This window comes from Arachis duranensis, chromosome 5, assembly GCF_000817695.3.
Source record: "Arachis duranensis cultivar V14167 chromosome 5, aradu.V14167.gnm2.J7QH, whole genome shotgun sequence".
In the NCBI taxonomy this organism is placed as follows: domain Eukaryota; kingdom Viridiplantae; phylum Streptophyta; class Magnoliopsida; order Fabales; family Fabaceae; genus Arachis; species Arachis duranensis.
The window spans coordinates 83744889-83763352 of NC_029776.3; the positions used below are offsets into that span (position 1 = coordinate 83744889).

General features: G+C 33.7%; 1 protein-coding gene and 1 pseudogene across 1 annotated transcript; both read left to right on the forward strand.

Moving 5' to 3' along the window:
* Position 1: 1 nt before the first annotated feature.
* On the forward strand, positions 2-5395 carry LOC107489868 (pentatricopeptide repeat-containing protein At5g55840; the record flags this gene model as incomplete). The annotated part of the gene is made up of 2 exons (XM_052261776.1): positions 2-1714; positions 3327-5395. Coding segments are annotated over 2 exons (3564 nt in total), but the record flags the coding sequence as incomplete, so codon positions are not given.
* A 2384-nt stretch (positions 5396-7779) lies between these two features.
* LOC107489953 (probable metal-nicotianamine transporter YSL7) lies at positions 7780-11384 on the forward strand (annotated as a pseudogene).
* Positions 11385-18464: the final 7080 nt, after the last annotated feature.

The window sequence follows — 18464 nt, forward strand, 5'->3', positions numbered from 1 at the left end:
ACCCTTCCTTCTTCGCACTTCCCTCTCTTCTTCCACTCATATTCATGCCATCAAGGACAGAACCTATCTCATTAATTCTATTAGGAATCTCCAAAACCTTGATCCTGCTTTGCATCTCTTTCAGCAAATGCTTTCCATGAATCCTTTGCCATGTGTGAAGGACTTCAACCTTTTGTTTGGCTCTGTTGCTAAGATGAAGCATTACACAGTCGCCATTTCTTTAATCAAACACGTGTTCTCCTTAGGAGTCAAATCTGATACATTTACTCTCAGTATTGTTGTCAATTGTCTGTGCCGTTTGAATCACACATCCTTTGCCTTCTCTGTGGTGGGGATGATGTTCAAAATCGGCTTGGAGCCCGATGTGGTCACATTTACCGCCATTGTTAATGGTCTTTGTATTGAAGGCAATGTGGATCTTGCTATATGGTTAGCTGACCACATGGATAACATGGGGTATCAATCCAACAGCCGCACCTTTGGAGCAATTATAAATGGATTGTGCAAGATTGACAAAATCCCTGCTGCCATTGCCATTCTAAGGAAGGCAGAAACAAGAAAGTGCAAACCAAGTGTTGATGTTACGGGTTATAGCACAATTGTGGATAGCCTTTGCAAGGATGGGCTGGTATCTGAGGCTTTGAGTCTATTCTCGGAAATGACAACAAAAGGTCTTCAACCCGATACTATCACTTACAATTGCTTGATTCAAGGACTCTGTACTTTCAGCAGATGGCAAGAGGCTGCGTCTTTACTCAGCGAGAGGAAGCAAAAGGGAATTATGCCGGATACATATACTTTTAATATTTTAGTGGATGCTCTTTGTAAAGAGGGAAAGATTTCCAGTGCTAGAGCCATACTTGGTCAAATGGTACGAATGGGCGAGGAGCCTGATGTTGTCACCTATAACTCAATGATTGCTGGTTATTGTTTACTAAGTCAAACGGAGGAGGCCATGAAAGTATTTCATTTGATGATTCACAAGGGATGCCTACCAAATGTTAGGACTTATACGTCGTTAATCCACGGGTGGTGCAAGATCAAAAGGATTAATAGGGCTATTTATCTCTTGGAAGAAATGATCAATAAAGGACTAAATCTGAATGTTGTTACTTGGACTGCCCTTATTGATGGATTTTGCAGAGTGGGGAAACCGATAGCTGCTAAAGAATTGTTTTTTACAATGCACAAGTTTGGTCAACATCCTAATCTACCGACCTGTCGGATTATATTGGATGGCCTATTCAAATTCCATTTGTTTTCTGATGCAATATCATTATTTAGAGAAATGGAGAAGAATAATTTGGATCTTGATATTGAAATTTACAATGTGGTGCTCGATGGGATGTGCAATGCTGGAAAACTAAATGATGCGTTCAAACTCTTCTCTTGTCTTCCAGCAAAAGGCTTGAAACCTGATGTATATACTTATACAATAATGATCCAAGGTCTATGTAGGGAAGCACTTGTGGTTGATGCTGAAGAGTTACTAATGAATATGGAAAAGGATGGCTGCCTGCCTAATTCCTGCACTTATAATGTCTTCGTCCAAGGATTACTGCGACATAATGATGTTCCGAAGTCAATAAAATGTCTTCAGATTATGAAAGGCAAAGGTTTTTCCGCAGATGCTACCACTGTGAAATTGCTTATAGATTACTTCTCTGTCCACAACGGAGAGAATGCTTTTCAAGAATTTGTGCCGAAAATTACTTGAATAAATCAATATAACCAATTAGTTTATTATTTCAATCGACAATTTGATGTTTCGGCTTTTAGTTGTTCCGTGCGTACATATATTCTGTATTATTTGGTTGTTTAATTTTGAGGCTTTGGATTGGGATAAGTTTGTCTGGAGTTTCTGAAGAATATGAAACTGATTCTTCCATGTTCCTCTTTGTTTGCAAATGGCCACAGCAGAGCAAGAATGTCCTTCTTGAGAAGGTTATGCATTGTGTTATTCTAGTCTAGTTTGTTTCAAGCTTCATTCCTTTGGATTTTTACGGAGCAAGGTAACACTTATGATATGATAGTTTGTGAGCTAATTGGATTCACTTCTTAATTTTTGGAGAAGGCTGGCCTATTCATATACCAACCAAAGCTTAATGATGTAAACTCATATATCATTCATGTATACAGCAACCCATTAGTTAGTGACAAATTCTTAAATGGAGTTCAAATTCACAATAAATTAGTTTTTGTCAGATTCGCGATAAATTAGTTCTTATCTTATCAAGTTGGAAGATACCATTGGGAAAAAAAGAGTTATTTCTGACATGCCAAATATATAGGCTATTTTTGAATTGGTTCCAAGAGTTAAAGATCTAATTACTGAAAACAGAAATTAAAATCAGAATCTCATTCCAGAATTATTTTCTCAAGACGTTGCAGACAAGATTTTGTCAGTTAAAATTCAGCAAAGTAGGGACAAATTGCAATGGATTGCAATGAAACTTGAACAAATCCAAGCAATATGATATAGTTTCAGGTACAGATTGACTATTTATTTTACCATCCGCTTCTGGAGCTTTGCCCGAATTATATGCTGTAGAAAAAACTATGGATTGATCTATGGAAGTTAAAGTTGCCTCACAAAATTAAGCTATTTATCTGGAAGGCTTTCCATGGTTGGCTTCTGGTGCTTGCTTAGATTCACCACCACATCCCATCTATATCGCCAATATGCCCTGCGGTTATAAAGTATTAGAAACAATCACTCATTGTTTGATCGATTGCTCTAAAATTAAAGAAGTATGGTCTTAGAGTTATCTTCGTGACTGTCTTCCTCCTCAGAGCCCTAACGACTTTTGGAATGGTGGATGCTTAACCCGTTGAAGAATGATGACCGTAATCCTTAATTGCTTGCCATTATTTGCTGGAACTGCTAGAAAGCTCACAACCAGTTAATTTTTGAAAGTTCTACTTTAATGTCGTCAACCATTCTAGCAAGTGTCAAGTTGCTCTGTGAAATCCAAAAAACTCCCAATTTCATTTCCATGAGACAAACTCTTAGTTTCATTTAATTTGATTTATCATTCTTTTTTCTTTAAGATTTTTCTTCGTTTTTCGACCATGCACTATTGGATGAAATTGTTTTGGAAAATTCCCACCTTTTATTTTATTATGCTGTCCTACTTTTGAATACCTTTATATTTCATTTTTCAACAACGAATGAAATATAACCTTCTATTTTTGAAAAAAAAAAAAAAACAAGTATTAGCTATGAGCTTCAGCTGCACATGGATTTATGTCTTAAAAGAACTAAATAATTACTTAAAATGTTTTACACTCCCCATACAAATCGCCATGAACCTCACAAGTAATCACAACATTGTGGCGAGCGTAGTTGGTGTGCTCACTGGCGAGTGCTTCATCTCCCAGAAATCCTCATCGCTATTCACTCGTCTCTCATGTTGCGTTCATCAACCAGAACTTCTCTGCGTTTCTTTCGGCAGCAAAATCAATTTGGTACTCTTTCTCATCCCAAACCCTTCATTTTTCCCACTCATATTGATGCCATCAAGGACAGACCCCTTCTCGTAGATTCTATTAGGAATCTTCAAAACCTTGATTCTGCTTTGCATCTGTTTGACAAAATGGTTTCCATGAACCCTTTGCCATGCGTGAATGACTTTAACTTTTTGTTTAGCTCTATTGTTAAGATGAAGCATTACACAGCTGCCATTTCGTTAATCAAATACTTGTTCTCCTTACGACTCAAATCTGATATCTATACACTCAATATTGTCATCAATTGTCTGTGCCGTTTGAACCACACTCACTTTGCCTTCTCTGTGGTGGGGATGACGTTTAAAATCGGCTTGGAGCCCGATGTGGTCACATTTAACACCATTGTTAATGGTCTTTGTATTGAAGGCAATGTGGATTATGCTATTTGGTTTCTTGACCACATGGATTACATGGGATATCAACCCGACGCCCACACGTTTGGAACAATTATAAATGGATTGTGCAAGATGGGCAACACCCCTGCTGCCATTGCCATTCTAAGGAAGACGGAAACAAGAAACCGCAAACCAAGTGTTGATGTTGCAAGTTATAGCACAATTGTGGATAGTCTTTGCAAGGATGGGTTGGTTTCTGAGGCTTTGAGTCTATTCTCCGAAATGACAACGAAAGGTCTTCAACCCGATACTATCACTTACAATTGCTTGATTCATGGACTCTGTACTTTCAACAGATGGCAAGAGGCTGTGTCCTTACTGAGCGAGAGAAAACAAAAGGGAATTATGCCGGATACGCATACTTTTAATATTTTAGTGGATGCTCTTTGTAAAGAGGGAAAGATTTCAAGTGCTAGAGCCATACTTGGTCAAATGGTTCGAATGGGAAAGGAGCCTACTGTTGTTACCTATAACTCGATGATTGCTGGTTGTTGTTTCCTAAGTGAAATGGAGGAGGCCATGAAAGTATTTGATTTGATGGTTCACAAGGGATGCCTACCAGACGCCAACACTTATACTACATTAATCCATGGGTGGTGCAAGATCAAAAGTATTAATAGGGCTATTTATCTCTTGGAGGAAATGATCAATAAAGGATTAAATATGAATGATTCGACTTGGAATACTCTTATCGGTGGATTTTGCAGAGTGGGTAAACCTTTAGCTGCTAAAGAATTGTTTTTTACAATGCACAAGTTTGGTCAACAGCCTGATCTACTGACCTGTGGGATTCTATTGGATGGCCTATTCAAATGCCATTTGTCTTCTGATGCAATATCGTTATTTAGAGAAATGGAGAAGAATAATTTGGATCTTAATATTGTAACTTATAGTTTGGTGATGAATGGGATGTGCCAAGCTGGAAAACTAAATGATGCACGTGAACTCTTCTCCTGTCTGCCAGCAAAAGGCTTGAAGCCTGATGTATATACTTATACAATAATGATCCAAGGTCTTTGTAGGGAAGGACTTTTGGTTAATGCTGAAGAGTTACTGATCAATATGGAAGAGGATGGCTGCCTGCCAAATTCCTGCACATATAATGTCTTCGTCCGTGGATTACTGCGACAAAATGATGTTCCGAAGTCAATAAAATATCTTCAGATTATGAAAGACAAAGGTTTTTCTGCAGATGCCACCACTGTGAAATTGCTTATAGGTCACTGCTCTGTCCACAATGCTTTTCAAGAATTTGTGCACAAGATTATTTGAATAATAAATATAACCTATTAGTTCATTATTTGAATCGAGGATTTGATGTTTTAGATGTTGCATAACATAGTCTGTATTACTTGGTTGTTTAATTTTGAGGCTTTAGATTGGGATAAGTTTGTCTGGACTTTCTGAACATATGAAACTGATACTTCCATGTTCCTCTTTGTTTGCAAATTGGCTACAGCATAGTAAGAATCTCTTTCTTGAGAAGGTTATGCATTGTGTTATTCTAGTCTAGTTTGTTTTATGCTTCATTCATGGGGGTTTTTACGGAGCAAGGTAAAACTTATGATAGTTTGTGAGCATTGAATTGGATTCGTTTCTTAATTCTTGTGTGTTTTATAGAAGATCCAGATGTGGGGTATTGTACACCGAAATCAGTCACCAAAGTTAACCACCAGTATAAAATAAATGTTACAATATAAATACATATTAAAAATAAATTAAACCACACATGTATTTATACACAAATACATTGGTGGCTGATTTTGGTGTACAAATAGTATTTTGGTCTTATATTTAACTGTGTTTGTATAATATTCTAAAGTGTTTGAGATCGATGATTCCAGAATATTCTAGAATTCTTAGAAGGTTCTGGAAGTACTCTAGAGCAATCTAAAACACTCTAGAATATTATACAAATACTTTTGGAAGTCCTCTAGAGCAATCTAACACACTCTAAAATATTATACAAATACCGATAAATATAACATCCTCAATTTTACCGGAACAAAGAGCCTCCATTTTGGGGAAGGCTGGCCTATTTATATACCAACCAAAGCTCAATGATGTAAAATCATATATTATTTGTGTATGCACCAAATCTGTGACGAATCTGTGACGAATTAGTTTTTATCCTGTTAGATTGGGAGATATTGTAAAAAATATTTTTCTCTTAAAAAAATCTATATTATCAAGATATAATTGTAATTGAAAATATGAGATGTCTTGGTCTCACTTGTAATTGTGTATAACTCGAATTAGACTGATCAAATGCGAGGGGTCAAACTATTTTTTTTAATTATTTAATAAAAACTTTAAAAATTAATGTGAAATATATTTTTGTTAAATTTTGTCCGTTGTTTTTAACTAATTTTTTTTATTGAAATTACGTGTTTTTAGCTTAATATACAATATAATATCTTAATATTATCAAATCTTTAATCAATAAATATATTTATATGATTTAAAAAAGGCTTTTGAGCATAGAAAGTAGAAACTCAGTTCTTTTGGGATAAAATATTTGGCCAAGTTCAATCAGGCATTATAATTATTTAGTTGCATCTGCCATCGGAAAGGTAAACGTTACTTGGTACTTTGTAATTTATCCTCAGTAAGAATATATCTTATTTGCAATGTTTTTTTTTTTAATTGTTATTCTTATTAGATACCTTAAAATTTGGAGCAGCCAAGTAGGAAGGAAGCTAAGAATGGAAAAGGGTAAGGTTTAACTTTTTTAGTACTTAGTTTGGATGAATTTTTCTATAAAAATTAAAATTCTTATTTATTTTCAAATTTTTATATTATAAGAAATCCTCCTTTCTCTGTCCCCACAAAAGATAAGAAGTTTTAGTTTCTCAAATATAATGTTTGTATACTAGTAGTTTTGTAATTTTGTTTTGTTTTTAGTACAAAATAATCTTCCAAATAAACAAACATAACGTTCTAAAAAATATTTTTCTAATGAAATAAAAAAAATAATAACATGACGCCCCAATGATGATTGATTTAAGGCAAATACCTTTTTAATCATTGGTCTGTAATCTTAATATCATGCAATGTTTTACATTCCCATTCCCATTGGTTTGTAGCCATCAAATGAGACACTACAACTCTACAATAATCTCACTTTTAAGAATCCAAGTCCACTTGAATATCTCCCTATTGCCATCTCAAATCCAAAGTCCCCCAATATTATTGTGTGCGTCAAGTCAACTATTTCACATAGCACATATTAATATTCCAGCTTGTTTTCATATTTTTAATAATTCTACTATAATAATATCTTGGATCAAGTTTTTAGTAGTGAGATTGACCACTAATTTATATATATTTATTAACTATTATATTTTTCTAAAAAGATTAGAAAGCAAAACATCATTAAAAGAATGGACATATACAAGTGTTAAACAGTATATTAGACTATTGATTTGGAATAAAACGAAATGCACACAATTAATGGCATTGTTATAAGAATTCGATCGAATCTATTGGTTTGAATTAAATCGGTTTAAGAAAAAAATGGTTTGGCAGTGAATTGGTCTAAAATAAAAAAGATAATAAAAAATTGATTAATCGATTGAACTAATTTATTTTTAGCGGTTAATCGATTTAAAATAATAAATAAAAAATTATATATTTATACATAAATATATTATTTTATTATATTCGATTCAATCTCAATTGAACTTTTAATTGTACGAGTTTTATGGCCGGTTCGGTTTTCGTATCCTTGATTAATAGAACTGTGGTGACCTCTACAAAAGCTGTGACTTTTGAAACACCAACTTGTGGATACATTCACATGCAAAATTCCAACTTCTTGTTGGTTATAAAAAGGACTACAAGCTACAACTAAATTAACCAAACTACTAGTACATAGGAAGGTTTACCAAACGACTTTAGAACTGAGAAATCAATGGCCCAACATAGAAGTGGGGATAGGATGGTGATGGAGAATGGTCTTGACTCTGTTGATCATCATGAACATGATCATGATCATGCAGATGATGGTACCATAGAACTGAGGGAAGAAGAGGTTTCAGTGGAGAAGGTGTTTCAACACAAGCTGGTTCCATCATGGAGGAACCAACTAACTTTGAGAGCTTTTGCAGTGAGCCTTGCACTCAGCATACTCTTCACCTTCATAGTCATGAAGCTCAACCTCACAGTTGGTATCATACCTTCTCTGAATGTGTCTGCAGGGCTTCTGGGGTTCTTCTTTGTGAAGACATGGACCAAGTTCTTGGAAGGTTCTGGAATGTTGAAACAACCTTTTACAAGGCAAGAGAACACTGTCATACAAACATGTGTTGTTGCATCCTCTGGCATAGCCTTTAGTGGTATAACTTCTTTTGCTATGTCCTTTTCTAAAATCGTACACTGTCATTCAATCAAATTCATACATGTTTGAATTAAATACTTGTATTTAAGTGACAATACATGATTGGATATCTTTAAAACACTTTTTAAACTTTCTAAACAGATGTCTTGAAATATGATCTGTGATTAGTCTCTAGAGTAGGATTGTTACCTTAGCATTGAAATTAAGAGTGAATACTTTTTTTTTTGGCACTTTTTGCTCATAGAAAAGTAAAAATAAAAAAGAAAACGTATATACTTTTCTCCTTGATTAGTATTCTGGCATGATGTGAAACTCTGTGGACCAAGATTGAATTTGTATAAATTTCACTGAAAAATCTTCAACACTAAAGTGGTTAACTAATATGTATGTAACCAACTTTGACTAATTTTGAAGAAATTTAAGGCCAGATGATATCATGAATTCATAGATAATGCCATTTTTTTGTCTCGAGTTTCAGTATATACCAGAACAAATTTGAGAGGTGAAAAAAAAAAAAAGAAAAATATTTCTTAAAGAAAAACTTGATAATTTTAATTTATAAGAGGTATAGTATATGTGAAACCATGCTCACTATATCATCTATCACTAAGGTAATGTTAATCTAAGTTGGAATATTATATCATTGTTATTTGACAAAATTGAACGTTTTGGATAACATTGTGTTATCAAGTCATAATAGGAGGCCCATGCTAACTGAAAATTCTGATTCAGATTCTGTGTTTGACTTTTTTATGATCAGGAGGATTTGGGAGTTACCTATTTGGAATGAGTAAACGTGTGGCTGATCAAACATCAGATAGCAGTGACTTTAAGGACCCAAAATTAGGGTGGATGATTGCTTTTCTATTTGTTGTTAGCTTTCTTGGACTCTTCTCAGTTGTACCTCTTAGAAAGGTATGACTAGTTCTTCAAACATTGATTGCATTATCCATTTCCGTTTAACTTTTTTTAAGTACAATATATTGGAAAATGAATTGTAGCATGATGGGAGTAATTCTCAAAGACTTCTAGAGAATAAAAATTTGTTGAGAACTGAAATGTCTGATCTAAAATTCTTTTAGTACCAAATTGGATGTTTATTCATTATCATATTTTACTGTTACCATTTGTTATTGTCTTTGCATGCTGCAGATTATGGTTATTGACTTCAAATTGACATATCCAAGTGGTACTGCAACTGCTCATCTTATCAACAGTTTCCACACTCCTCAGGGAGCCAAATTAGCAAAGTATGAACTTTAACAGACTCTAACTGCATCAAAAGTTGGATATCCAAAACTAATTTCTTGTTTCTTTTTCCACTACTCCAGGAAGCAAGTGAAAACTTTGGGAAAATTCTTCAGTTTTAGTTTTCTATGGGGTTTCTTTCAATGGTTCTATACAGCCACTGACCAATGTGGATTTCAAGCCTTCCCTTCACTGGGGCTCAAAGCATATCAGAACAGGTACATCGTGAGATATTTGTTTTAAATAAGCATTCATTTTATCCTGAGAAGAACATGTGCATAAATCTAATACTAAGATACCTCATATATTGGAACTCATTCTCAATTAGTTATCATTAATTCAGCCTTTACTTTGCTTCAGGTTTTACTTCGATTTCTCTGCAACCTACATTGGAGTAGGAATGATTTGCCCCTACATCATAAACATATCAGTGCTCCTTGGAGGAATCCTTTCATGGGGTCTAATGTGGCCACTCATAAAGAACAGAGAAGGTGATTGGTATGTAAAGGCCTTGGCGACGGCAGCCTTCATGGAATCCAAGGTTATAGAGTAAGTTTTTTGTTACAAAGCACCTCTAGTGCCATTGTTAATCTAAATGCTTCTAATTGGATGCATCTTTCACCTTGAACTCAGGTATTTCTAGCCATAGCTATGATCCTTGGAGATGGTTTATATAACTTCTTCAAGGTGCTAACTCATACATTCTTGGGTTTGTATACTCAATTTCGGAACAAAAGGGAAAGTGTTCTTCCTGTTGCTGATCAGGACTCTCCATTGCCTCCTCAGCAATCCTATGATGATCAGCGCCGAACCCAACTCTTTCTTAAAGATCAGATTCCCACATGGTTTGCAGTTGGAGGCTATGTAGCCATAGCTGCCATCTCCACAGCCACTTTGCCTCACATATTTCATCAACTGAAATGGTATTACATGATTGTCATCTACCTCATTGCGCCTACCTTAGCATTTTGCAATTCTTATGGCAGTGGACTGACGGATTGGTCCCTTGCATCCACCTATGGAAAGCTTGCCATCTTTACAATTGGAGCATGGGCCGGTTCATCACATGGTGGAGTTCTTGCTGGCCTAGCAGCTTGTGGGGTGATGATGAACATTGTTTCCACAGCTTCTGACTTGATGCAAGATTTTAAGACCGGCTACCTTACCCTCGCTTCGCCTCGCTCCATGTTTGTTAGCCAAGTAATTGGCACAGCAATGGGGTGTGTAGTTTCTCCTTGTGTCTTTTGGATTTTCTACAAAGCATTTCCTGATCTTGGGACACCAAATAGTGAATACCCTGCCCCAAATGCAATGGTTTTCAGGAACATGGCCATATTGGGTGTAGAAGGCTTCAAGTCTCTACCAAAACACTGCCTCTTGCTTTGCTATATCCTCTTTGGTTCTGCCATTGTAATAAACATGATCAAAGATTTCCTAGGTAAAAGAGGGAGGTACATACCACTTCCAATGGCCATGGCAATACCATTCTATCTAGGACCCTACTTTGCCATTGACATGTGTGTTGGAAGTTTGATATTGTTTGTGTGGGAAAAGTTGAACAAGGCTAAGGCTGATGCATTTGGACCAGCTGTAGCTTCTGGTTTGATTTGTGGTGATGGAATATGGACTCTGCCTTCTTCAATTCTTGCTCTTGCTGGAGTTAAACCACCTATCTGTATGAAGTTCTTGTCTAGGGCCACTAATGCCAGGGTTGACACTTTCTTAGGGAATTGAGGTTAAATGGACTTGAATTCAGTCAGTGTCTTAGGTAAGTCTTAAAGCATGTTCTTGGGGTTTAAACTTTAGTGCAAGACTAGTTTAAGTTGCAACTTTCAAGTTTCTGCTATACTTTCTTAGGGAATGAAGGTCAAATTGCATGTAGCAAAATTGGTTGAAGTTTACATTTTCGTAATTCTGCTTTCACATGTAGTTGAACAAACATGATAAAGACAAAATGTGCAGTGTTATATCAACAGGTATTTGGTTTCATGCTTAGATTGATTTTGTTATTTTGAGGCTCCTAAAACATCTTCATTTCAGGTATACATACTCCCAACTTCTATTTATAATATATGAATTCTGATAATAAAATTGCATTACGATGAGCTATAACCATTTAGATGATTTAAAACTTACCTGTAATACTCTTTAGCAAAGGAAATTTATTCTTGCAAATTGCAATTAGAGGATAAGCTAGAAAGTAACATTAGCATATTATTTATTACTTTTGGTTTACAAATTCAAATAAATTGTTATTATCCATAATTGAATTTAGGCCAATTCTATGGTATCTAAATTTTGCCTAGTTTATTTTTTATTGTAAATTCTAAATTTTTAAAAATTATTTATTTTTATACATTTTAAATTAAATATTAATTTTTAACTTTTTTTAATAAATTAGGCACTACTTTTTAAGCACTATAACAATCACCTTGAACTTAACCAAAAATCTAATGCTAAGGAGATATATAGAAATAATTGGAAAATTTGACCCAAAAGAGATGAGTTTCTAGGCTAAAGAGCCCTTTTTCAACCATGTAAATATATTTAATGATTAAAGATTGAACAATCTTAAAATATTATATCATATATTACGCCATAATACAAGAGCTAAAACATCAAATCCTGGATTCAAATAATGAACTAATGGGTTATATTGATATATTCAAACAATTTTCTGCACAAATTCTTGAAAAGCATTCTCTCCTTTGTGGGCAGATAAGTAATCAATAAGCAATTTCACAGTGGTAGCATCTGCAAAAAAAAATCTGTCTTTCATAATCTGAAGGTAGTTTATTTACTTGGGAATATCATTTTGTCGCAGTAATCCTTGGATGTGCAGGCATCTGCCACGCATCCACCCTCTTCCATATTGTTTCCGTCTTCCTTAGAATCGCAATGGCAGCAAGGGTGTTGCCCATCTTGCACAATCAATTTATAAGGTAGAAAGTAGAAATTCATATGTAATTGCGTGAAATTAGTCAGATGATTTAACATGTTTAACTCAAATTTATGGACGTCGGATTGGTATTCATGTTATCTATTTATAAAGGATAATTATCTTCTATTATATATTACTATTGCGTAATAAATATTATTGAGTAATGAGTACATTAGCAGTTGAGCACAATAAATTTTCTTTTTTTTTTTGTACTTAATTTGAACTTAGAATATTATAATTTAGTTAAACTTTAAATAATTAATTTATCGTATCAATTTTATTCTTATATTCATAGGAACATAAATATTGAGAGATCGTTACATGGTTCTGAGATATTCAATATGTGTTTCAAAAATTTATTTTTATCCAAACTTTTAATTACATGTTACATAACTTGAATTGATTAAAAACATGATTATTTTGTGTTAAAAATATATTAGTTCAAACTAGCAAACTCCCTTTCCATATTCTAAAATTTATAAATTCCTTTGTTAAAATATTCAATGCTAATAAGAATAAAATCTTATTGCACCAGATGAAATCTACTATATAAATCATTGATCAAAGTGTCTGTCCCAACTCCCAAGTACTTTTATATATAAATGAAGTAAACTCCTGCATGCTTCATTGCAAAACTGTGAAAGAAGGGGCAATAGCAAATTGCTCTATGGTTATCTTAACTATCTATATTGTCGTCTATTGATTCAAACACTCCATCAATGTCAACAAGAAGAAGTGACATCAAGGCATCGCATATTTTCAATTATCAATGATATCTTGCTCATATAGAATGCTTTCTTTGACCATATAGTATCTTTCAAGGGGACTAGAAATTTGTTATTGAACAAATTCTCCCGGTAACAAGAACTTTGATGTAACTTTGCATCACTGAACTCTTACTCCATTCTGTCTAGTATGAAGTTTTAACTTGCTCCGTAAAAATCCACATGAATGAAGCTTAAGAAGAACTTGGAATAAATTTCGATTACATTCACCTTTTTCAATATCTCGGTAAGTTTCATATGTTCCACCTGCCCCTCACCAACACCACCAACAAGCATGCCATGATGGTTAGGGACAGACGTTGAACCCAAGAAACAAGTATACAATATATATTGGGCAAACTATTCTAACATCAATCTTAAAAACATTCATTAATTCATTACTTTCTACCTTTTACCAAACACACTACCAGTCTTCTAAATATTCAATAGAACCTACCGATCATTCGTTTTTTTTTTTTCAAGTCCTCCATAAACTTGCATCTTTAGCTTCATGTTCTTTTGTAAAACACTTTTTAAGATGATTGAAATTTGTGTCACTTATGAAGGGTATTTACAAATTTGATTAATTAATATTATTAATATTATTAATATTAATAAACGGTTACTAACCGTTTTGTACCATTTGGTTAAAGGGACACAACCTTTTAAGGATTGTGTATGTTCAAAACATTGTGTCTATTGGCTAAAGGGACATAACTCTTTAAGAGTTGTATATGTTCAAAACATTGTATCTATTGGCAATAGAAATGACACAACCATTTGTATACGTAACTAATCATAATTGCTACGTGCAATATGTATAAATAAGTCCTTGTCCACTATTTCAGATATGAAGTACTAAGCGTACAATTTACACTACACAAATATAAGATTTTGTCATCTTACCATCTTCATATACCCAACAATTTTAGAGAGATATTTTTTGAAGATGGCACAAGATCAAAACACTACGTTCAAGGTCATGAATCAAGAGTTTGTCAAATTAGATCGCTTTGATGGAATGAACTTCAACCGTTGGAAAGACAAAATGATGTTTCTTCTTTCAGTTCTCAATCTTGCATATGTGATTGACCCAAAGACTACACCAATTGCCGATGCCGCTGAAAATTACACACCGGAAGAGAAAGAAAAGATTTTTCAATTGAAAAAGAAATGTGATGAAGATACTTTTACATGTCGAGGTCATATTCTCAATACTTTATCCGACCGACTCTATGATCTCTACATGTCAATTCAATCACCATTAGAGATTTGGAAATCTTTGGAAGAAAAGTACAATACCGAACAACAAGGAACAGATAAGTTTATTATGATGAAATATTTTGAATTTATTATGAATGATACTATGCCTGTCATGGATCAAATTCATGAATTACAAATCCTTGTAAGTAGACTTCGTGATCTACAAGTGGTGATCCCTGAATCATTACAAGTTGGAGCAATTATTTCAAAATTGCCTTCATCTTGGAATGGTTATAGGAAGAAACTTTTACATCTTTGTGAGAACTTCACAATTGAGAAATTACTAAGGCATATACGTATAGAGGAGGCAACCAATTCAAAACATATGAAGAAGTGAACAATAGAGAAGTCTTGATGGGCAATGACAACTCAGCCAAAGTTTGTGGTCAAGGAAGTGTGGAATTAAATTTTACATCTGGAAAGAAATTAAGTTTAATAAATGTACTTCATGTTCCAGATTTGAGAAAAAATTTAGTTTCTGTTAGTCTCTTGTGTAAGAAAGGATTCAAAGTTGTTATGGAATCCGATAAAGTGATCTTGCTTAAGAATGATGTATTCATAGGAAAAGGATATTGTACTGAAGGCATGTTTAAACTTAGTATTAATAAAGTGAATGTTTTCTTGTATGTTGTTGATTCTTGTGATTTATGCATAGTAGATTAGCACACTTAAATTGCAAATCAATTGAATATATGCAAAAGAATAATTATATTGATCTTAGTAACAAGGATTTTAGTAAGAAATGTGATATTTGCATACAATCTAAAATTACTAAGAAACCTTTTCCTAAGGTTGAAAGAAATACACATTTATTAGAATTGATTCATAATGATATTTGTGAGCTAAATGACAATATTACTAGAGGAGGAAAGAGATACTTTATAACCTTCATTGATGATTATTCTAGATTTACTTATGTGTATTTGCTTAGAAATAAAGATGAAGCTTTTGAAATGTTTAAGAAATATAAAATGGAAGTAGAAAATATGCATGATAAGAAAATAAAAGTTCTTCGTAGTGATCGAGGTGGAGAATATTTTTCTAATGAATTTGATTACTTTTGTGAATTACATGGTATTGTGCATGAATCTTCCGCTCCATATACTCCGCAACAAAATGGTTTGGCGGAAAGAAAGAACTGTACCTTAGTGGATATGGTTAATTCAATGTTACTAAATGCAAAATTGCCTTACAATTTGTGGGGTGAAGCATTATTGACATCATGTCATATCCATAATAGGATACCATCAAGACATAGAAAGGTTTCTCCTTATGAAATTTGGAAAAGAAGGAAACCTAATTTAAATTATCTTAAAGTATGGGGGTGTTTAGCCTTTTATCGAGTTCCTGATCAAAAGAGAACCAAATTGGGGCCAAGAGCCATAAAAGGCACTTTTATAGGATATGCTCAAAATTCTAAAGCATATAAAATATTTGACTTAGTGTCTAATGTAGTTGTTGAATCAAGAGAAGTAGAATTTATTGAAAATAAATTTATCAATGATTCAACTTCTAATTCAGAGTATCCCCAAAATGATACTAATATTTCACAATAAATAAATAATCAAAATAATAAACGTCTAAGTGACAAAGAGTTTATTGAACCAAGGAAGAGCTTGAGAGTAAGAAAAGAAAAAGACTTGGGTCCAGATTTTATTTCTTCTCAGGCTATTACCTTTTTGGTAGAAGGAACTAGGAATTCGTAACAAACAAGATTCCTATTGTTATGAACATAGAGGGTGATCCTCAAACATTCAAAGAGGCTATGGCTTCAAGGGATTCCGCTTTTTGGAAAGAAGCAATAAATGATGAAATGGACTCAATATTATCTAACAATACTTAGGTCTTGGTTTATTTGCCTCCAGGATCAAAGCCTATAGGATGTAAGTGGGTATTTAGAAAAAAGTATAATACTGATGGTTCATTACAAACCTTTAAAGCAAGGTTAGTGGCCAAGGGGTTTAGACAACAAGAAGGTCTAGACTATTTTGATACCTACGCACCTGTGGCAAGAATGACTTCTATTAGGGCTCTTATAACATTAGCATCCATACATAAGCTTCATATACATCAAATGGATGTTAAAACGGCTTTTCTAAATGGAGATCTTAATGAAGAAATTTATATGGAGCAACCAGAAGGCTATGTGCTACCCGGAAATGAAAAGAAAGTTTGCAAATTAATTAAGTCTTTGTATGGGCTAAAACAAGCGCCTAAACAATGGCATGAGAAGTTTGATTCAGTGGTGTTATCAAATGGCTTCTCACATAATAGTGCGGATAAATGTATTTACTCAAAATTTACTAAGGATCATGGAGTAATCATTTGTCTATATGTTGATAACATGTTAATCATTGGAACAAATTTAGAAGAAATTTGTGTAACGAAGGAGTATCTAACTTCTAAATTCAAGATGAAGGATTTGAATGAAGTTGATACAATATTAGGCATAAAGGTGCATAAGAATGAAGTTGGCTTTACTTTAAGTCAATCTCATTATATTAAAAAGGTATTGGAAAAGTTTGATCATCTCACAATTAAAGAATCCAATACGCCGTATGATCCTAATCTTAAATTAGAAGGAAACATGGGAAGATCTATAGCACAATTAGAATATGCTAGTGCTATAGGAAGTTTAATGTATGCAATGCATTGTACTAGACCTGATATAGCATTTGCTGTGTGCAAATTATCAAGGTTTACAGGAAAGCCTAGCAATCAACATTGGAAAGCTATAACAAGAGTTCTTTGTTATCTCAAGAAAACCATAAACTTGGGATTACATTATAATGATTATCCCGCAGTTTTAGAAGGTTATTCAGACGCAAGTTGGATTACAAATCTTAGTGATAACAAATCCACTTCAGGATGGATTTTCACCATAGGTGGTGGAGTAATAAGTTGGGCCTCAAAGAAACAAACATGTATTTCACATTCTACTATGGAGGCTGAGTTTGTAGCTTTATCAGCCGCAGGTAAAGAAGCGGAATGGTTAAGAAATTTGTTATATGATATAAAGCTGTGGCCACAGCAGACGACAGCCATTTCAATCTTCTGTGATAGTGAATCAACAATGTCTCGAGCATATAATAAGGTTTATAATGGAAAATCTAGACATATAAGTTTGAGACATGAATTTGTGAGGCAACTAATAGATGATGGTGTAATTACCATCACTTATGTAAGATCTCAAGAAAATTTAGCAGACTCTTTGACTAAAGGTTTGTCAAGGGATAAAATCAAAGAAACTACTGCTAAAATGGGATTAAAACCTATTATTGCTAAATGATGGGAACCCAACCTTATTCTAGTAGACCACTAGTTTCAAGGTTTAATGGGTAATAACAAGTTATTTAGCAATTGGAGCACTAAGGTATAGGATTTAGTGCTATTTACAATAAATTAGGAGGGTGAGTTTAAACTCTTAATGGAATGATAATATTATTTATCAAAAGATTCCACCTATATGAATATAGGAGTGGTGCCGCTTTAATTGAGAATTTTAGAGGTTTTATTCTCGTAAATATTCATGAAACCAGGATGAGCACAAGGCCATATAAGTGCTTAAAATTGTAAACTCTTGAACTTGGAGAGTATAAGTAATATGTGTGATTTTTGGTACTAGCATATGGAGTATAGGTTTAATCGATTAGACACCTATTACTTCGTTAGAACTTTAAAATTTACACTAAAAGAATGTTTAATCTTAGTGACACACTCTTTATGCATATACTTGTATGACATTTAAATTTTGTAAATAGTGGAGAATTGAAGGGTATTTACAAATTTGATTAATTAATATTATTATTAATATTATTAATATTAATAAACGGTTACTAACCGTTTTGTACCATTTGGTTGAAGGGACACAATCTTTTAAGGATTGTATATGTTCAAAACATTGTGTCTATTGGCTAAAGGGACACAACTCTTTAAGAGTTGTATATGTTCAAAACATTGTATCTATTGGCAATAGAAATGATACAACCATTTGTATACGTAAC